At 34.8% G+C, this 18,616-nt stretch overlaps 1 protein-coding gene across 3 annotated transcripts; it reads left to right on the forward strand.

Annotated features, from left to right (window-relative positions):
• Positions 1 to 1,021: 1,021 nt before the first annotated feature.
• LOC116731200 (bcl-2/adenovirus E1B 19 kDa-interacting protein 2-like protein) lies at positions 1,022 to 10,869 on the forward strand. Of its 3 annotated transcripts, none has more exons than XM_032580816.1 (15): positions 1,022 to 1,190; positions 2,793 to 2,840; positions 2,956 to 3,041; positions 4,036 to 4,092; positions 4,196 to 4,240; positions 4,326 to 4,358; positions 4,436 to 4,492; positions 5,550 to 5,633; positions 5,735 to 5,896; positions 5,962 to 6,207; positions 7,043 to 7,145; positions 7,218 to 7,349; positions 9,000 to 9,086; positions 9,178 to 9,276; positions 9,768 to 10,869. In XM_032580816.1, the coding sequence occupies exons 2-15, from the start codon at positions 2,800 to 2,802 to the stop codon at positions 9,790 to 9,792; spliced, it is 1,257 nt and encodes a 418-aa protein (XP_032436707.1). In that variant the 5' UTR covers positions 1,022 to 1,190; positions 2,793 to 2,799; the 3' UTR covers positions 9,793 to 10,869. The 3 variants fall into 3 exon arrangements, with proteins under 3 accessions (XP_032436707.1, XP_032436709.1, XP_032436708.1); XM_032580818.1 differs by having other exon boundaries at positions 5,962 to 6,135; XM_032580817.1 differs by having other exon boundaries at positions 2,956 to 3,032; positions 4,030 to 4,092.
• Positions 10,870 to 18,616: the final 7,747 nt, after the last annotated feature.

Genomic DNA, 18,616 nt, shown 5'->3' on the forward strand with positions numbered 1-18,616 from the left:
ATTCCTGATTTTTGGAGCTCAGAAATTTCCTAGTTTTTCTAGAGAATTTCTGAGATTTATCCTAAAATTTCTGAGATTTTTCTAAGATTTTTATTTTTATTTTTGAAGCTCAGAAATTTTCAAGATAATCTCACAATTTTGAGTATTTTCCTGTAAATACTAGACTTCTGGGGATCAAAAACTGTCCTTGCTTTTCTGATAAAATTTCTGAGATTAAGCTCAATATCTCAGTATATTTTTTTTGCACATTTTAGTCTTTTTTAGACACATTTTAAAGCTAAAAATGTTCCCTGTTTCTCTTAGAAAATTTCTGAGATTATTCTCAAAGATGTTTTCAAGAAAATTTTCGACTTTTTATACTCAGAAATTATTTTTATTAATTTTTTTTCTTTAGAAAATTTCTGCGATGAATGTAAAAATTTTGGTGTAATTTCTTGCAACATTTCGACTTTTGGAGCTCAGAAATATCCTTGTTTTTTCAAGGATTGAATGATTTTTCTTTTTGTTGTTATGCCACCTTTGTTTGTTTGTGGTAGGAAATTCGGACTCAGGTTCCAGATTAAGAAATCAAATCCAAAAATAAAAATAAATAAACAAATAATAAGAAAAATTATTAGACACTACAAAATTTCTGAGATTGTTTTAAGAATCTCAGACATTTCTTCTAGAAATTCTTTGACTTAAAATTCAGAGATTTTGTTGTTTTTTCAAGAAAATCGTTCTGCAGAAAACTTTTCAGCATCTTTTAAGTCTGTTGGAAGTTTATTACAGCTTTACTGCTTTTACTTTTTGTTTCCTAAAACGTAAATGCCCTTTAAACTTTTCAGTCTGTCGCAACGCTATGAGACACAACTGTCAGACCGCAATAATACGAGCTGTGTCTCATTTTCCCTGCGGACTCGTTCGGCAGGCAGCAACATGAACGCCGCCGTCTCCACCCCGCCACGCCCGCTCACAGTCACGGTTGGCACAGCAACGGGGTGGGACCCTGATTGCTGCAACACACCTCCGTTTTCTTTATATATCTGAAAGTACAGACAGAGAGGGGAAGCACAGCTCAGGTGTCAGAGTCCGCTCATAAACGGATCAGCTGAGTCACCAGGTGTGGAGCTGGTTCCCATTGAGATCCTCCATTTGTACCGAACCGTCTCACCTTTCCCCCCTCACCTGCCGGGGCCGACAGAGCTGCTGTAAGTCTGCCCACTTCTACTCTGTAGTAAACTTTTATTTTAAATCTTTTCTGTGGCGTTGGACTTTTACATTTCAGCTCAATCTGTTTCTGTAGTCAGCCTTCTACCAGACAGGTAAATATAAATGAGAGCAGGAAGGGTTTGGGTTGGGTTTGTTGTTTTCCTGGTTCGGATCCAGTGAGCAGAAATCTTAGAGCAGCAGCATTTGTCCAGCCTTGTGTCAACAGTTCAGTTCGTTCAGCGTTCAAGAGCGTCAGAATGACCCATTACTGGTTAAAATGATCAGAAAATATGGTTTATTTCTACAACATGGCCTCCAAAGTGTTTGTCATGGGAGCCATAAAATGTCAAGTTGAAAGAAGGGAGCACAAACCTTTTAATGTTTTTGTTTTAAAAATAATTGCAAAAATTATTTAATGATTTCATTTTTACCTGTTCAGCAGTAAACTAAACACAACATTTTAATGACAATGAAAGTAGTCAGATTTCTATGACAACGTATTAGCGCTAGAAAAAAGGGAGAAAATTTCTGCCAAAAAGTCCCAGAAATTTTCTAAGAAAAAAACAAAAAAGGAAATGTCAGAGTTTGAAAAGTTTTCTAGAAAAACCTTAGAAATTTCTGATTTTTTTTCTTGAAAATTATTTAGATTAATTTTAAAGTTTCTGACTTTTTAACTCCCTTTTTTTTTTTAACTTTTGGACCACAGAAATTTCCATGTTTTTTTCCAGAAAATTTTAAAGATTAATTTCAAAATATCTCTCTAAATCAGGGGTCTCAAACTCCAGTCCTCGAGGGCCGCAGACCTACAGTTTTTAGATGTACCACAGGTACAAAACGCTGGAATGAAATGGCTTAATTACCTCCTCCTTGTGTAGATCAGTTCTCCCAGCCTTGCTAATGACCTAATTATTCTGTTCAGGTGTGGTGCAGCAGAGGCAAATCTAAAAGTTACAGGACTGCAGCCCTCGAGGACTGAAGTTTGAGACCCCTGCTCTAAATGTTGGACTTTTTCAGACTTAGGTTTTTTTTTTCTCAAAAACTTCTGTGCTTGATGTTGAATCTAAATATGCATGCTTCTGTTAGCCGTTAATTACTCCATACAAAGTGTTAATGTTAGCAAATACATATCTGTATATCTATACAGAAAATAAGTGTGAAACTCTAGTCTAAGTCATGTAAATATGACCTAATTATAAAATAAATAAAATAAAAACATGTGCACAGAAATATGTAAATCCAGAAATAAATGTTTAGATTTGAGACAAAACATTAAAACGTGCAAGAAAATTTTATTTTTAGAGCTGATTTTAGTTATATTTTGTTCAATCTGTCCAACGTGGTAAAGAATAAATAAAATAAAGGATTAAAAACCCAGGAGGAATATGAAATGCATGTGTAAAGTGACTTTATTTGCACCTGTGAGTGTAACTGTAGGAACTGGTTTACATGTGTGTTTACTGAAAACAGGTCTGGGAGGGAAGGTGACGCGGCGGAAAGCTGTTATTTTTAAGTTCCTGCTTCTGCCAGCCAAATCCGGCAGCATCAGTTCTGTCTGAATCCAAAACACAAACTACTGCATTTATTTTCTCCTCCATGAACAGAAGCAACATGGAGTCCACAGGAGAAGAACACGAAGAAGAAACGTCCAGGTCAGGGGTCAACCTCAGTATTTTTGATTTATTTAACTGGGACATGAGAAATTGTATAAAATACTTGAATTTTCACTTTCAAGGTAACTACTTTATCCACTGTACCTTTCTGCAGGATAATTTTGGGAGATGAAAACTCTGAAACCAGCCACCAAGACACTGCAGATGAAAACATTTCTACTACAAAAACCACAACAACAGGTCCATCAGCCATTCACTTCACTTTAAATTATGATTTAATCACAATATTTCACTGCAAAAACACAAAATCTCAACAAGTAACTTTGGTCTAGTTTCTAGTGTGAATATTTTAGTGTATTTGAAATAAGTTGAAAAATAACTTTTCAGCAGAAATGTCCTCCATGACCACCAGGAAATGCTGTCCACACAGCAGCAGGTTGTCTCAGAAGCATATAGAAAAAAGTCTTTCTGTACCATCATCACAAATAAAAAGTTCACTGAGCTCTACCAGAGCCAGGTTTATTTTTATTTTTGTCAAAACATGTATCCTAATATCTGATATCTAATATAATCTGATGCCTAATATCTTCAAGAACTTTCATTCAAAAAGTGAAGTTTATCTGAAGATTAAAATTCAGTTGTCATTTAAATGCAAGTTTCATATTGGATTACCCAAATAAAATGTTTTTAAAATTTGCTGATGATTTTTGCACTTTTTAAAAGAAGAAAATGTTGTGCACTGCAAAATCACAAAATCTTACCAAGACAAAATTAACTCGCAAGTAACTTTTTAGCAAAATATAGGACCTTATTTCAAGTAAAAAATTCTTTAATGCTGATGGAAAAAGTACTAGTTCCACAATCTATGGGCGCTGCACCGTTACCCAGCAACGCCAGCCAAGCCAAGCCCGTAACCTAGCAACCAGTTCTAGTTCCACTGATTAATGTAACATTTTTTCCATGTTATAAGGGACTTAAAACAAGCTGGTATATCTTGCTGAAAAGTTACTTGTAAGTTAGTTTTGTCTTAGTTGAAGCATACTGAGATATTTGCACTAGAAACTAGACCAAAAATACTTTGTAGAATTTTGTGTATTTACAGTGTTGTTTAGCTTTTGATTGATGTTTGCTCTGTTTGTAGTTCAAAAGACACCATTAAGCAAATCTCAAAAGAATCAAACTTTTTGTCTATCTGAAATAAAAATCCAACTTGTTTGAAAATGTCTCCCAACAGATGATGAGGAAACAAGAGGAAGAGTTGTCATGGCAACGCCAGATGGGGACTCAGTAGGTAAGAGGAACAGGCATAAGTCTCACTATCATCAACCTTTTGAAGGCAGGAGGACCATCTATAAAGCAATCTGTAGGTTTTTTTAGATGTCCTTTATTTTAAGGTGAGGAGGAAGGAAGAGTAGAAACACCTGCTGTAGATGAAGAGGGTGAGAAACGCTGCAAGATACCTTAAAATCCCAACCTCAGAAATGTGGCTTTTCTCATCAGTTTTATTATTTTTTTTATCTCCAGGAGGGATCCAGCAGATGTCTGAAAGCCAGGCAGGTGAGCTTACCTGCTTTTTTTCTTCTCCCTTCTCAGTTTTTTGACTTACTTCCTGTGTTTCTTTTGTTCTTCGTCAGCTGAGCAATCTGAGGAATCAGAGCAGAAACCGTTAACACCCAGCAGAGCGAGACCAGGTACAGCTTTCTGTCATCATACAGCTAGTATATACGTCTCAAAGTGGGTTTTTTTTTTATTTAAGTTTTATTGACTTCTGATGCATTTACATTTTCAGTAGAGTTCTTCTACGTCACATGTGTCAAACTCACGGCCCCAGGGCCAAATCCGGCCATAGCTTCTTCGCCCCTCTAGACTCAATGCGGCGCATAAATAGAACCTTCAAGATAACATTTGTTTGCTTAAATATTATTAGATCAATCAAATCAAATCAGTTTTCATCTGTATACTGCCAAATTATGCCAGTTGCTCCAGTTTTTCCAACAGATTCCTGCACTTTCCATGCTAATTTATAATTGTGAGTTTTTTGCAAATTTTCCACAGTGGTCAAAAATATTGGGTTGAAGTATTGCTAACGCTCACCTATATATTTAATTTGAAAGTTAAAGACATGGTTTGTGGGCTAAATATTTAGCTTGTGAATTAAATATTTAGTTTTGAACGCCAACATTTAATGAAAATGTAGAAATGCCAGAATATGAGTTTGAAAAATAAACACCCAAATTTTTTCACTATGGCAGGCTAAAAATAGCACATTATTACTGTGTAACCTAACAAAATGCACACCATATAAGTGAAATAATCTGTCAGTGGAACTAGCACTGGGTTGCTAGGCGACCGGCTGAGCTTGGCTGGGGTTGCTAGGTAACAGCACAGTGCCAGTGGAACTAATACTTTTTAAAATCAATATGAAGGAATTAATGACTTAAACAAGCTCCTGTATCTTGCTGAAAAGTTTCTTATCAGTTTGGTTTCTCTCATTTCAAGTGTTGCTAAGATATTTGCACTAAAAACTTGATCAAAAACACTTGGTAAGATGTTTTATTTTTTTTCCTTCAACTTTTCTTTAATATCAGAGTAGAAAATATTTGGTGTGATTACTTTGTAAGATTTTGTGTTTATGCAGTGAAGGGCAGTTCAGCGTTGGATATAACAGAAAAACCTAAAAGTACATATTTATTCCTGATTTTGTTATTGTACGTAAACATCCTGACTGTCCATCATTTCTGTCCTCAGCTCCGCCCAGCAGTCTGAATCTGTCTGGGGATCGACAAATGAAGAAGAAAGTGCTGGCAGCTCCAACTCTGAGTCTGTCATTAGGTGACAGTTTTATTATATTTGTATTGTTGTTTTTATTAATTTATGTCTTTCTGTGTCGGCCTGTTGTTTGATGTTTTTAAATGATGACATTTCTCCTCCAGGCGGCAGCGAGTCGATAACGTCTGATGACCTGCAGTCCACCTTTCTCTCCCCGTCCCCTGAGGATGCAGAGGACACGACACTGGATTTTGATTTGGACGCCTTGGAGACGCCATCCGATAGCGAATCCCTGCACTTCCCCCTCTATGACCTGGATCTGGAAGGTAACCGTAGGGAACAAATCGTGAACTTCACATGAGCAAATTCACATTTTCTTCTTCTTCTGTAGATGACATGCGGCGACTCGGTGTGGCCTCCCATCGCCTCAGAGCGTCTGGGTCCAGACCCAGGTCGGGTTCTGGAGCTGGTTCTCTACCAGGGCCTGATCAGTTTGGACTGGGAGTCTTGGAAAGGGAGGATGTGGTGGACAGCGAAGGCACCAGGTGGCGCTGCTTCACAACAGGTGACCCTCCTCAGGAGTCAAGGGTCAACATGAGCGTCCTGGAGCCGTATCTCAGAGTTCTGTCACACGGAGGTTCGACCTACTTCCTGCACACCAAACTGACCCTCACACTGCAAAAACTCAAATGTTTTTTGGTTTAGTTTCTAGTATGAAATATCTTAATACACAGCAAATAAGACAAAACTAACTTACAAGTAATGCTTTAGCATAGCAAGAACCTGTCGATAACTTCTTAATGCTGATGAAAAATTACTAGTACAACCGGCAGATCATTTCACTTATAACATGGGAAAAGTGTCTTGTGAAAAAATCTGCCAGTGGAACAAGAACTTGGTTGCTAGGTGACGGGCTGGGCTTGGCTGGCGTTGCCAGGTAACGGTGCAGGGAACGAGTACTTTCTTTAGAATCAATATTAAGGAATTATCTATTTCAAAAAGCTCTTTTTTAAAAACTAAATTTTATATGTATATTTAGAATTATTTAACACTTTGAATGGAGTAGCTTGTTAACACATTGTGGATTAACAAAGTATTTTCCATTCTGTTCTAACAATAATAATAATAAAACAATAGATTTTATTTATAATGCCCTTTATATCTTGAGATCTCAATGGTCTTTAAAAGTCTAATAAATTAAAAACAAACAATGATAATGGAAATAAAGAATTAAATAATGAATTTATGAGATTAATGAGATTAAAGTAAACATCTACAAAAATGAACAAACATTTTTGCTAAAAATGTTGCTATATCTTGCTGAAAAGTCACTTAAGTTAGTTTAGTCTTGTTTGAAGTGTACTAAGATATTTGCACTAGAAACTAGACCAAAAATAGTTGGTAATAGTTGGTAAGGTTCTGTGTTTTTGCAGTGATAGCTGTTAACCTAACCAGTGGCTGCCATTTGTCAGGTTACTATGGAGACGGTGAGGACGACATCATCGTGTTTTCCTCCTGTTACCTCCCGGAGAACAGTCTGGAGAACTACCAGTACGTGATGGACAACCTCTTCAGGTGAGACGCTGAAACCGATCAGATTACTGATTGATTATTGGATTCTCATTAGTTTCTGTTTCCGTCTGTCAGGTTTGTCATTGGGACTCTGGAGCTGATGGTGGCAGAAAATTATGTGATAGTTTATCTTTGTGCTGGAGGGCAGAAGGAAAAACTTCCAGGAATCGGCTGGCTTAAGGAGTGTTACACCACCATCGACCGCAGGTAACAGCAACACATCGAAACGGGAGAGACTCTGACTCTGCACTGCAAAAATACAAACTGTTACCAAGTATGTTTGTCTAGTTTCTAGTGCAAATATCTTAGTACATTTGAAATAAGACAAACTAACTTATAAGTAACTTTACAACAAGTTATATGAGCTTCATTAAGTGAATAATCCCTTAATACTCATGGAAAAGTACTTGGAAATTGGCAGATTATTTGAATATAACATGGGAAAAATTAATTGTTATGAATTAATCTGCCAGTGGAACTAGTACTTTTTAAAATAAATAAATAAAATAACAATCAATATTAAGGAATAATGTACATAATATAATAATATACATAATGTAATATAATTTGTAAGTTAGTTTTGTCTTATTTCAAGTGTACACTAAGATATTTGCACTGGAAACTGGACAAAAAATACTTTAAAATAAGATTTTGTGTTTTTTCTGTGTGAGGTTTTCAATACATCCTTCTAGGTTTATTTCTTTATTTTTGCACCAATAAATAATTAATGAGAAATAATCAGAACATCCTACTACTTATTAAGATATGGGAGAAAAATATGCTCTTTGGTCTCATTAAAATGTGGTAAATGTGTGTTAATTACAGCCCTTATGAACAATTTAAAGACATAATATTGATTTAAGTATGAGAACAAATAGAAATATTTCAAGTATTTCATAAGTTTATGATCAACTCATGAGAAGGATTGTATTGTTGGATTGTATTATATTTTTCTCTATATTATTTCTGTGGAAGTTTTTATAAGTCCATTGAATTTTTGCTTCTTCTTGCAATGTTATTATTATTTGTCTCTTAATATTTTTGATCTGTCTTTTAATTGTGCAAACTGAACTAAATAAACTAGAGTAAACAATGAAAATAATCTAATATTTTAAGAGTTACACGTAAACCACCTCTTTGTCTCAAGGTTTCATTTAAACTGTTGTTAATTCAGTAACGTGCCAGTAGAGGGAGTACTTTCTCCACAGTAAAAAATTAAAAGCTAATTTAACTCAACTAAACAGATTCAACAAAAACACAAAGAATAAATTACAAAACTCAATTGCATATTACATTAACTGATTTATATTTTAATTAATGTCATAGATTTTGGTTCATTACATCTTAAATGTTTGTTTTTCAGGTGATATACAATATGAGTAAATTATATTAGTTACAGTATTTACATCTTAAGAGTTTGTTTGTGACACCATCCACTGCAAAAACACAAAATCTTACCAAGTATTTTTGATTTAGTTTCAGTATTATTGAGTTGCTTTAAGTCAATATCTTAATATTTATGAAAAAGTAAAATAATCTTCCAGTGGAACAAGGTAAGAAAAATGTAAGTTAAAATATGGGATTTCACTTAAAACATTGGAAAAATACCTTATTATAAATTGGATAATCTGCCATCTGAAGTACTTTTTCATCAATATTGAGGAATGATTTATAGATTTATACAAAACTAACTACTAACATTATTTTTGTCTTATTTCAAGTGTCTAATATATTTGCAGTAAGACCTTAACCAAAAATATTTGGTAAGACTTTGTGTTTTTACAGTGTAGGCTTCACATCAGATGAGTTTATCTGTTTGGAAATCAATCAACTCCAAAATTTGTTATTCATTTGTAGGTTAAGGAAGAACCTGAAGGGTTTCTACGTGGTCCATCCCACCTGGTACATCAAAATCGTCGTCACCATCATCAAACCCTTCATCAGGTTTGCTGCCTCTTCTTCTTCTTCTTCTTCACTTTTTCCAACAGCAAAAAAATGTCAGAAAAACAAAAATCCTTTATCTGTTTCTGTTTAGCTCCAAGTTCAGCAGAAAGCTTCAGTTCGTCAACACGCTTCAGGAGCTTTCTCTCTTCATCCCCACTGAGCATGTGCAGATCCCAGACTGCGTCCGACAGTGAGTCAAGCACAAAAACACAAAGGATTATTTACCTAGCAGTTTAACTCCTAACTAAAAAGACTAACAAGATAAGTCTGGGCGATAAATCAATAATATATATCATGACAGACATGGGATCAAATTTATTAGACAACATGTCTGATAGGATATTCAATAAGTAGAAGATTATATCAGAATATTCAATCCAGAACTGCACGACTGACTCGCTCATTCTTTGGTTGCCTAGCAACAACTTGTAGGGCTACCTGCGCAGTAGCAATTTAAGGTTTTCCTCATAACACATAAAAATAAAAAGCAACGTTGTTAAGTGAAAACTGTATAAAATAGGAAAGGTCACGTCACCAGTTGGCAGAATTTCAGATATTAAGACAATATTTATCGATATCAACTGATAGGCTTTTATCGTGATGTGTTTTTCAGCCATATTGGAAAATGGCTGAAAAACAAGAAGATGCAATTTTCTCATAATTTCTCTGTTTTTCCTGCAGGTACGACCAGAACGAGTCCAGTTGAAGCTCGGCCTGAACAGATCAAAACATTTCTCTCTGTATTTATTGTTCATCACCCTGCAGACTTCCGGTTTCAGGATGAGGATTACAAAAATCTTAGTTTTTATCTTGTAAACAGTGTTGATGGAAGCTACGGAACTTTACATTTCAAATAATTTCCTATTTTTATTATTTTAAAAAGAGAAGAAGAACATCATGCAAATTGACTATGAACACAAGCTGCCTGATTTTACAAATTTATAGAATTTTTTAGTCTCGTTTTTTTGTCTGAGATTTTCTTAAGGCTCCTGGTTTTTAGGAGCAAAAGTGCTGACATGAAGCACAACAGATTTTAAAAATACAATGATTAAACTGCTGTAAAAATTAGGAACTATTTTTTAAAATCTTGCGAATCACCATTTTAATAAGAATTAAAGTAAATGAGAACTAAATATTTTTAGATTTTTTTTTACATTTTCAGTCATTTTCTCCATAACCAGGTGAAGTTTTTGTTTCTACACATTCAGTGTTATGAACACAGTTTTATTCATCAAACCCGACTGGACATGTGGGTGCTTGTTTTTCTGATCAATAAGATTTTATAGAAATGCTTGTTAAATTTGATGTTTGTCTTTATGTTTCTGGAAACGGTGAACTTTATGCTTTTGAGACATTTGTTCCAATGATATTTCTGCAGAAGTCACAGAAATAGCATCATAATTCAGTACGTCCTTCTGCAATCTGTGGAGGGAAATAACACAGACTTCATGGGAATTGTGTGGCAATATTTGAAAAAACAGCTGAGTTTACAGATACAGATTCACAGATTCTACTGTGAAACAAATCAGCATGTTGAACGATCAAACGTATTTCTTTGTGGGTAAAAAAGGCAGCAGGAAGACCTACATATTTTTCCTTTATTCTTATTTTATTTCCCCTAATGTTTGTACTCTACATCTGTACGCTGTGAGATTCAAATTCCTTTGCCTATGCTCATAATCTTGGCCATTAAAACTGATTCTGAAAGGTCTATAGATGTTTCCAACAATGGCTATTTCATGGAAAATTTTGTTCCAATTAAATTCTCCAACTTTTAAATTCACTCATCAAAAGCGTGATATTAATTCTGTGTTTTTTGTTGTTTTTTTTTATCAATGTAAACCATTTTGTTTACAGAGAGCCTCAGATATTTGCATAAAATCCCACAAATCATGTAATCTTAAAAATACAATCCCACACGGTGAAATGTGGTGGTGGCAGAATGATACTGTGGGAATGTGGGGCAGAGCTGATGCACTGCAAAAACACAAAGTATTTTTTTGTCTAGTTTCGAGTGGAAATATTTTAGTACACTTGAAATAAGGCAAAACTAACTTACAGTTAATTTTTAACTTACTTGTTTTAAGTGAATAGTTCCTTAACATTGATGAAAAAGTGCTAGTTCCTTTGGCAAGTGGCCCTGCGCTGTTACCTAGCAACGCCAGTCTAGCCCAGCCCATCGCCTAGCAACCAAGTTCCAGTTCCACTGATTAATTCACTTATAACAAGACATTTTCCCCCATGTTATAAGTGAAATAATCTGCCAGTGGAACAAGTTTAAAATCAATTTTAAGGAAATATTTCCTTAAAACAAGCTCCTATATCTTGCTGAAAAGTAACTTGTAAGTTAATTTTGTTTTATTTTAAGTGTGTTAAGATATTTGCACTAGAAACTGGACCAAAATATACTTGATAAGATTTTGTGTTGGGTAATTTTTAGCACAATGGTCCATTTGTACATTCTAAACATGTGAATTTGTGTTGAACAAAATCAAAATGTGTAAAAATATAACACTGTAAGGGTCCTGGTTCTTCTCTGATCCAGATCGTTATGAAAACATCGGCATGATGTGAACACTGTCACTTTGACCAAGAAAATAGACGTTAATAAAGAACTAGAAAGCGTATAACTGTGAGTGGAAGCTTTAAATATTCTGAACCACTTTCTGAAGTTCCCCTGCTAGTTAAGCTACGACGTAAATCAGAAAATAAATCCTCGTGAAAACCGAAGGTTACGTCAGAGCCGGAGTGAGGTTACAGTAATGTCAGGATGTGTCTGCGCGGCCCGTTTGTCAGGATATGGAGCTGGACAGGAAGGACGTGAGCTAGCTGCTGAGGAAACTCCATAAACAGGAACACAGAGCGGATCATGTGCTGGTCCCAGTTCGCTTCATGCTTTCAGGACCAGTTCAAACACATGAAGAAACCAAACGTCACGTTTTCTGGTTCTGTTCCTCTTTCCCCAGGGTTCTGTTTTCCTACATGCATGTAAAACCCATAACAGGAACCTGAAAATGGGGAAGAAACTGAAACACACTGGGAGCACTGGGATGGCTCTTTTATGTGATGGTTTACTTCTAAAGTTGATTAAAAACATAAAATATTACCAAGTATTTTTTGTGTGTGGATTATTTAGTCATTAGCCTAGGTGGATAGAATAACAAAAATTATACTGAAGTAAGACAGCTCTACTTCAACAAAGTTTTACTCAAGTAGAAGTAAAAAGTAACCGTCCAAGAAATTACTCAGGTAAGAGTAAAACAGTATTTGGTAAAAAATTTAAAAGTTTACTCAACTACTGAGTAATTGATCAAGTTATCAATACTTTAATATTTAAAAATTACATAATCAGATGGAACAAAATAAGTTAAGTGAAAATCTTTGGGTTTTAAGGACCAAAATGTCAATAATTCAAATACGTAACAAAAAATAACAAAAGTAAACAAATTTTTTTCCAGGTCAGTTTCTTTCTATATAAAATTTATAAAACTTTAACAAAAACTGCAGGTGTGCGCCTTTGCACTGCAAAAACACAAATTCTTACCAAGTATTTTTGGCTTAGTTTCTAGTAGAAATTTCTTATTACATTTAAAATAAGATAAAATTAACTTACTAGTTACTATTCAGCAAGAAATTTGAGCTTGTTTAAGTCAATGATGTCTTAATATTGATGAAAAAGTTCTTCTCATTCACTTATATCAATATATTTCTCCCATGTTATAATGAAATAATCTGCTAATGAAATAATTCTTAATTCTTTCTTTGTGAATATTAAGGAATTGTTGATTTAAAACAAGCTCCTATATTTTGCTGAAAGAGTATCTATAAATTAACTTTGTCTCATTTCAAATGCACTAAGATATTAGCACGAGAAACTGGACCAAAAATACTTAGTAAGATTTTGTGTTTTTGCAGTGTATCTGGTGGAGTTTTGGCTAAAAGAGCAGAGATACTTCATAATAAAACTACTAAAATATAAACTAAAAAGTACAGAGTAATAAAAATACTCCTAATACTCATTTTTTTAAAAAAAATGTTACACAAGTAAATGTAATTGAGTAAATGTAACTAGTTACTACCCAAACCTGGTCAATAGCAGTTATAATTTTTTGGTCTTATATAATGATTATTTTCAATTAAATATATTATTGTTTGTGGTTGTAATGTGACAAAATATGGAAAATGTCATATTTGCAAGCCACTGTAAATCAAAAAGGCAAAACATTTAAAACAAAAACAAACAAACAAGAAACATTAAATAAATAAAAGCTCTCCTCAAGAAAGAGAGTTTTGACTTCAAGAAACAAAAATAACTGACTACAGTAACCTTTATTTTTATTATGTTTTGTTAATCTGTCCTAACTGGACAGTTTCTCATTATTTTATATATTTTTTAACTTACACCTGAATTTCACCCCTGTTGGACAATTATCGATATTTCTGTTGCGACATGTCGAACCAACTGTCTGTTTTGGGCTAAATTTACCCAGAATGCTCAGTTTCTGTAGTTTAAATCCACTCAGCCATGTTCTCTGTCAGCGGATCAATGTTAGGAAATGACACCCATAAACATATATATATTTTTTTTCCACATCTGGCGAATTGAAAAACTGAAGCCCAACATAAATCAGGAGCAAAAACGCTTTCAACTCGGAGTTTCTCAGCGTACAAAATGTTTACGTTCTTTCCAGCCAAAGGAGTAATTTCCTAAACAACGGTTTTCATTTTGCAGTAAACTGTGGAGCTGCAGTCGTCCAGTAAAAACCCTGGACGTTTTTCACCGCGCATGTGTTTCCCCACACGCCCGGCTCCAAACGCCAGCCAGCAGCGACCACATCTTTCATTTTTGCCCTGCCGCACTCCCTCCCGAACCCCGGTGCCGGACTCTGGTTGCCGTGGAAACGCGGAGTTTAAACCGTCATTATTTCAGGCCTGTGGTCTCCAGCGCAGCTGCTTGTAATAAAACGTGATCCTGAAGTGTGATGCCATGTTTGAACTGGGTCAAAACATGTTGTACAAAGTACTGACTGCACTACACAGGGCTAAAATAATAAGAGTATCAAAAGTTTTGTTTTAAAAAGTAGTTGAAACTATAGCTGTAGTTTTAGTTTAGCTCCACCAAGGAGCCAAACCAATGGCTTTAAATTCAGTGAAAAACATACTGTTTTGCATGCTCAGCTTTTAAACCAGTTTTTATTTTACTTTGGAAACAGCACAACTTTACAGAAAACTCACTTTTTATACACTTCGGCTCATATATCATTTTTCTAACCAAGCAAGACTGAAGGTCTTAATTGTAACATTAGCCACAGGCAGATACTATATAACATAATGTTTATGTTTAATAAATGAATAAAAACATGTTTATGTTGTACTTAACATAAACATGTAAACATAAACATTTGTTTAACATACATCCCGTCTCATTACTTCAGATTTTAGTTGTGGTTTTTTTTTTTTAATTACTTTCCTCAACAGGAAGGTTGCTGGATGGTTTCTTCGGTCTTTGTTTTGTAAGAAATGTTCCTATTTTATGTTAGCTGTGCTAGCTTGAGGAGCAAAGTAGCTTAATAAATTTGACTAGCAGCCACCCAAAAAGATGAGCATGGCAAAAAAATATTTCAAGAAGATTTTAATTTATGTATTTTTCAAATAATGCTTGAAAAACTAATCAGAAAAACTTTGTAATTAAAAATGTATGGTAAAAAATGTTACTAGATTCAATATCACCCTCATAAAATATTGAGCCTAATCTCTTTTTTGCCATTTGGTGACAATATTTTGTTTTAGCATTTTTTCTCATCTTCCCTCCAACTTTCTGAGTCCCTCTTAGCGCCCTCTGATGACCCTCCATGGGACCACGGCCCCCACTTTGAAAAACATTGCTGTAGGTTATGGTTCTGCTGTTGTTAAAATATGCTAGGATACAATATTTATGGCTATAAAGTTGTTATGATCAACTGTTTATTTAGAAGCAGGTTTTCCAAAACTCCAGTGCCATGAATAAGTTACAGTGATTTACTGTCAATTAGGAAAGTTTCAGCTTTCAAATGTTTTATTTAGTCAAATCTAAAGAATTTAAAACTGGCACAATGTTGTATTTTTTTTTTTCTGGCAGATCATCTCTGTTACTGCCCACACTCGTCAAAATATTGTGGTGTTAAAATAAAGCACTTTCACCACAGAGATGCAGAGAGACGGAGGAGAAAACAGCAGATTTATTCAGCCGCCATGAGACATTTATTACATAAGGAGATAAAGTCACTCTGTGGGTCTGTTCCTGCCATGGAGGAGCAAGTTACATAACAAAAACAAAACTGAAAATACAAAAAAAAAAAAAAAAATACCATCAGTCACACACAAATCCCCCGTTCAAAATACAATAATCTATAAAATCACTGCATATGAAGGCATGTAAAGTAATCAAGGGGAAAATTTTATGTATTTTGTTGATATACTCAACTGGCAACAGAGATCTTATCTGATAATAATAATAATAAAAAATCATAATATATTCCAACAATATATTCAGCTTTAAGCTGACTTTTTAAATAACAATACAGCCTTCTTTTTTATGTTTGTTGAGCACAGATAAAGTCTCAAGGTTCAATTTGTTCCTCAAATCTACCAAAACCAAATTAGCAGACTGTCATCGGAACAACTTTTAATATCTGTTTTGTTAGAGCTTGACATTGTGACTGTAAAACATATCATAATATAAGAGTTTCATATTGGTCAATATCGATAATTATTGATCAGATTTTTGTATTAAATATCTGAAATACAGTCAAACTGGTGTCGTGACCGTTCCTCTTTTATCCACAGTTTCACTCCACATCGTTGTTTTATTTAATTTTTAAGCAGTTATGAGGCACAGTGGGGGAACCTTAAACTGCTACTGTGTCAGTTACTCAGCAGGTTGTTGCTAAGCAACCAAAGAATGGGTGAGTTGCTAGGTAACCAAAGAGCGAGAGAGTCAGTTTATTCCACCAACTTAGTTTAACTGGCTGTTAGAGGTTGAGCTGCTGAAGTCTTTCCTCTGCCTCTGCCTGAATATTGTACTAGATTATTGATTACATATATTGTTATTGATTTATTGTCCAGCCCTACATTGTGTGCGTAGTAGCTAAAATTTGATGGACACCTCAAAGCCGAGCCTTCAGATGAAACCAGTTAAGTTTTTTTGATTGTTTACAAAGACACACAAAGACTGACAGAAATCAGCTTTTTTGGTTGGAAGTGTCAAATCATTCATAAAATGATTAATTTTAGTTGATTATCTGAATGTTTTCTAAGCATGTAAACAGATTTTTAATTTCTGGTTTGGACTGATTCTGAATTTTGTGATCAATAGTTATATATCAATGACATGTGACCTTCTGACAATATCAATAGTATTTTAGAAAACAACAAAACGCACAGGGATGGTTTCACAATAATGACGGAAGAGTTAAGCATCAAATTTCAGCTTTAAGGTGAGTCCGAAGGGGAAAGTGCTTTCCAGTGTTGTTGGAGTGTAAGGGTAGATGGGAACCAAACAGGAAGAGGAAGAGGAAGGGAGAAACTGTGGTCGAGATAAACAAAAGGAACTACACTTCAGCAGCCTGAGAACAGGTTAAAGTTTCCACAAACCAGAGGGAGGGGAAACGGAGACGGGGACCAAAGGTCGGCATAAATGTGAAAACTTTTCATCTGTTTGTTCTCCAGGCTGATGGAGTCTGGGAAGAGCCTTCAAGCTCACATGTGGCGTCCAAATGGGCCGTTCCTAAACGCTCTGCTATACGCAGCCAAAAGTATTCCAACTATTTATTGCATTAGTTCAGGCATCTGAGCTGAGGACTCTTTAAATACTTCCGTAAAGCCTTAAAAATTTTAATGGGAGGCTTCGAGGTTTGTTTCAAACATGTGGGTTTTGGGTGAAAACTTGGATTAAGAGTCTTTGTGAGCCATAAAAGGAACATAAGAGGCAATTTCTAAACTCACAGCGAGAGGAATCAGATTTTCCCTTCAGCAGAAATTCACCACCGTTTGTGTCAACAGCTGGGAGGAAGTGAACGGTTGCTATGACTACAGCCGAGACCAGTGGTTTCCATGAAAACCAGGGATTTTCCCCCAGGTAAGTTATCCATACGTTCATTACTTTGGAGTACTACTGCATGTATTTTTGCTTTGGTTTCTGATTTAACTTTAAAATGTTAATTTAAGGAGTTAGAAAACTTGTAGAAAAGTCAAATAGCAATATTGAAAACTAGCTAGCAACTGCTAATTATTTGAGCTAAAGGGTCTCACATGTCTAAAATCAAAAGATATGTCGCAAACCACAATGCTTGGCAAAAAAAAAAAAAAACATATTAGGAGACTGATACTTTTCCAACTACCTGCTGCAGCTGGTTGTGCTACAGTACTTACTATTAATATTGAGAAGGTTTAATGCAAATAGGAATGATAAGCTAGCATTTGGTATTGTTAGCAGTAGAAATTTATCCAAAGCTGTTCAGTAATTTTACTTAGTGGAATCAGATATATAATAAAGAGTAGTGGCCCGAACATCGAGCCCTGAGATATTCCATAACTAACGATGGTGTGAGGAAACCTTGTCATTAATATGAACAAATTCAAACCTGTCAGATAGATATGAGCACACCAGGCTAGAACCGTTGTCTTGATCTTCAAAACATGTAAGTCCGTAAATGATATTATTAGGGATTGTATCAAAAAATTCCTTTACTTACTGACAAAAGTACGGTTTCTGTGCCACCATGAGCTCTTAGCTTTAACATGTCAGCTGAACTTGTATCTATTGTGGAAACAGGAATAATAAATGTAGCTTCAGTTTCAGCTGTTTTTATTTTTGTCCATCTGTATTGCAATGACATATTGAACAAAACCCTTTTTTACAGGTTTAGCTCAACACTTTTATAGCAGTGGCTAACAAGGCTTTTAAACTACAACTTTTACAATTTCCTGCAATAGCTAGCTGTATTGTACTGCAATATCAACAATTATTAAACACCCTCTGATTATCTGCTCAAATGTTTAAAAATAAACATAAAAAACTGTTCTGATTTATTATGACCACAAAATGTTCTCTCCTTTGTAGCAGCTAGTCATGCTAATGCTAGCTCATATGCAAACAGAAATGCTAATGGAAGATTTGGTTGTAGATGTGTTAGTCTTTCCATTTCCATGTTCCTCCAAAACAGTCTGACACCTAATAATTCTTGTATTATTGAAAAACCTTTACAGCAGGGATTCATTCAGTTTTAAACCACTTTTCATCTTCTTGTAGCAGTTAGCTTTCCCTCAATCCCAATGCTAAAGAGTTGATTCAGCTGTGACTTCTTGTTTTTAAATTTGTGTCTGATTTTTATAACACTTGATCTATTTTGGTAAACATTTTAACAATTCAAATTAAAGCAGTAGTAAACAGGAGCTTTAAACCACCTATCTATATGACATTGCTAATGCTAGCTTCAATGATAATTACTGTTTTTCAATTGAATATTATTTTGTAAGGAAAATAAAATTAA

Source organism: Xiphophorus hellerii, chromosome 13 (assembly GCF_003331165.1).
Source record: "Xiphophorus hellerii strain 12219 chromosome 13, Xiphophorus_hellerii-4.1, whole genome shotgun sequence".
Taxonomy (NCBI): Eukaryota; Metazoa; Chordata; class Actinopteri; order Cyprinodontiformes; family Poeciliidae; genus Xiphophorus; species Xiphophorus hellerii.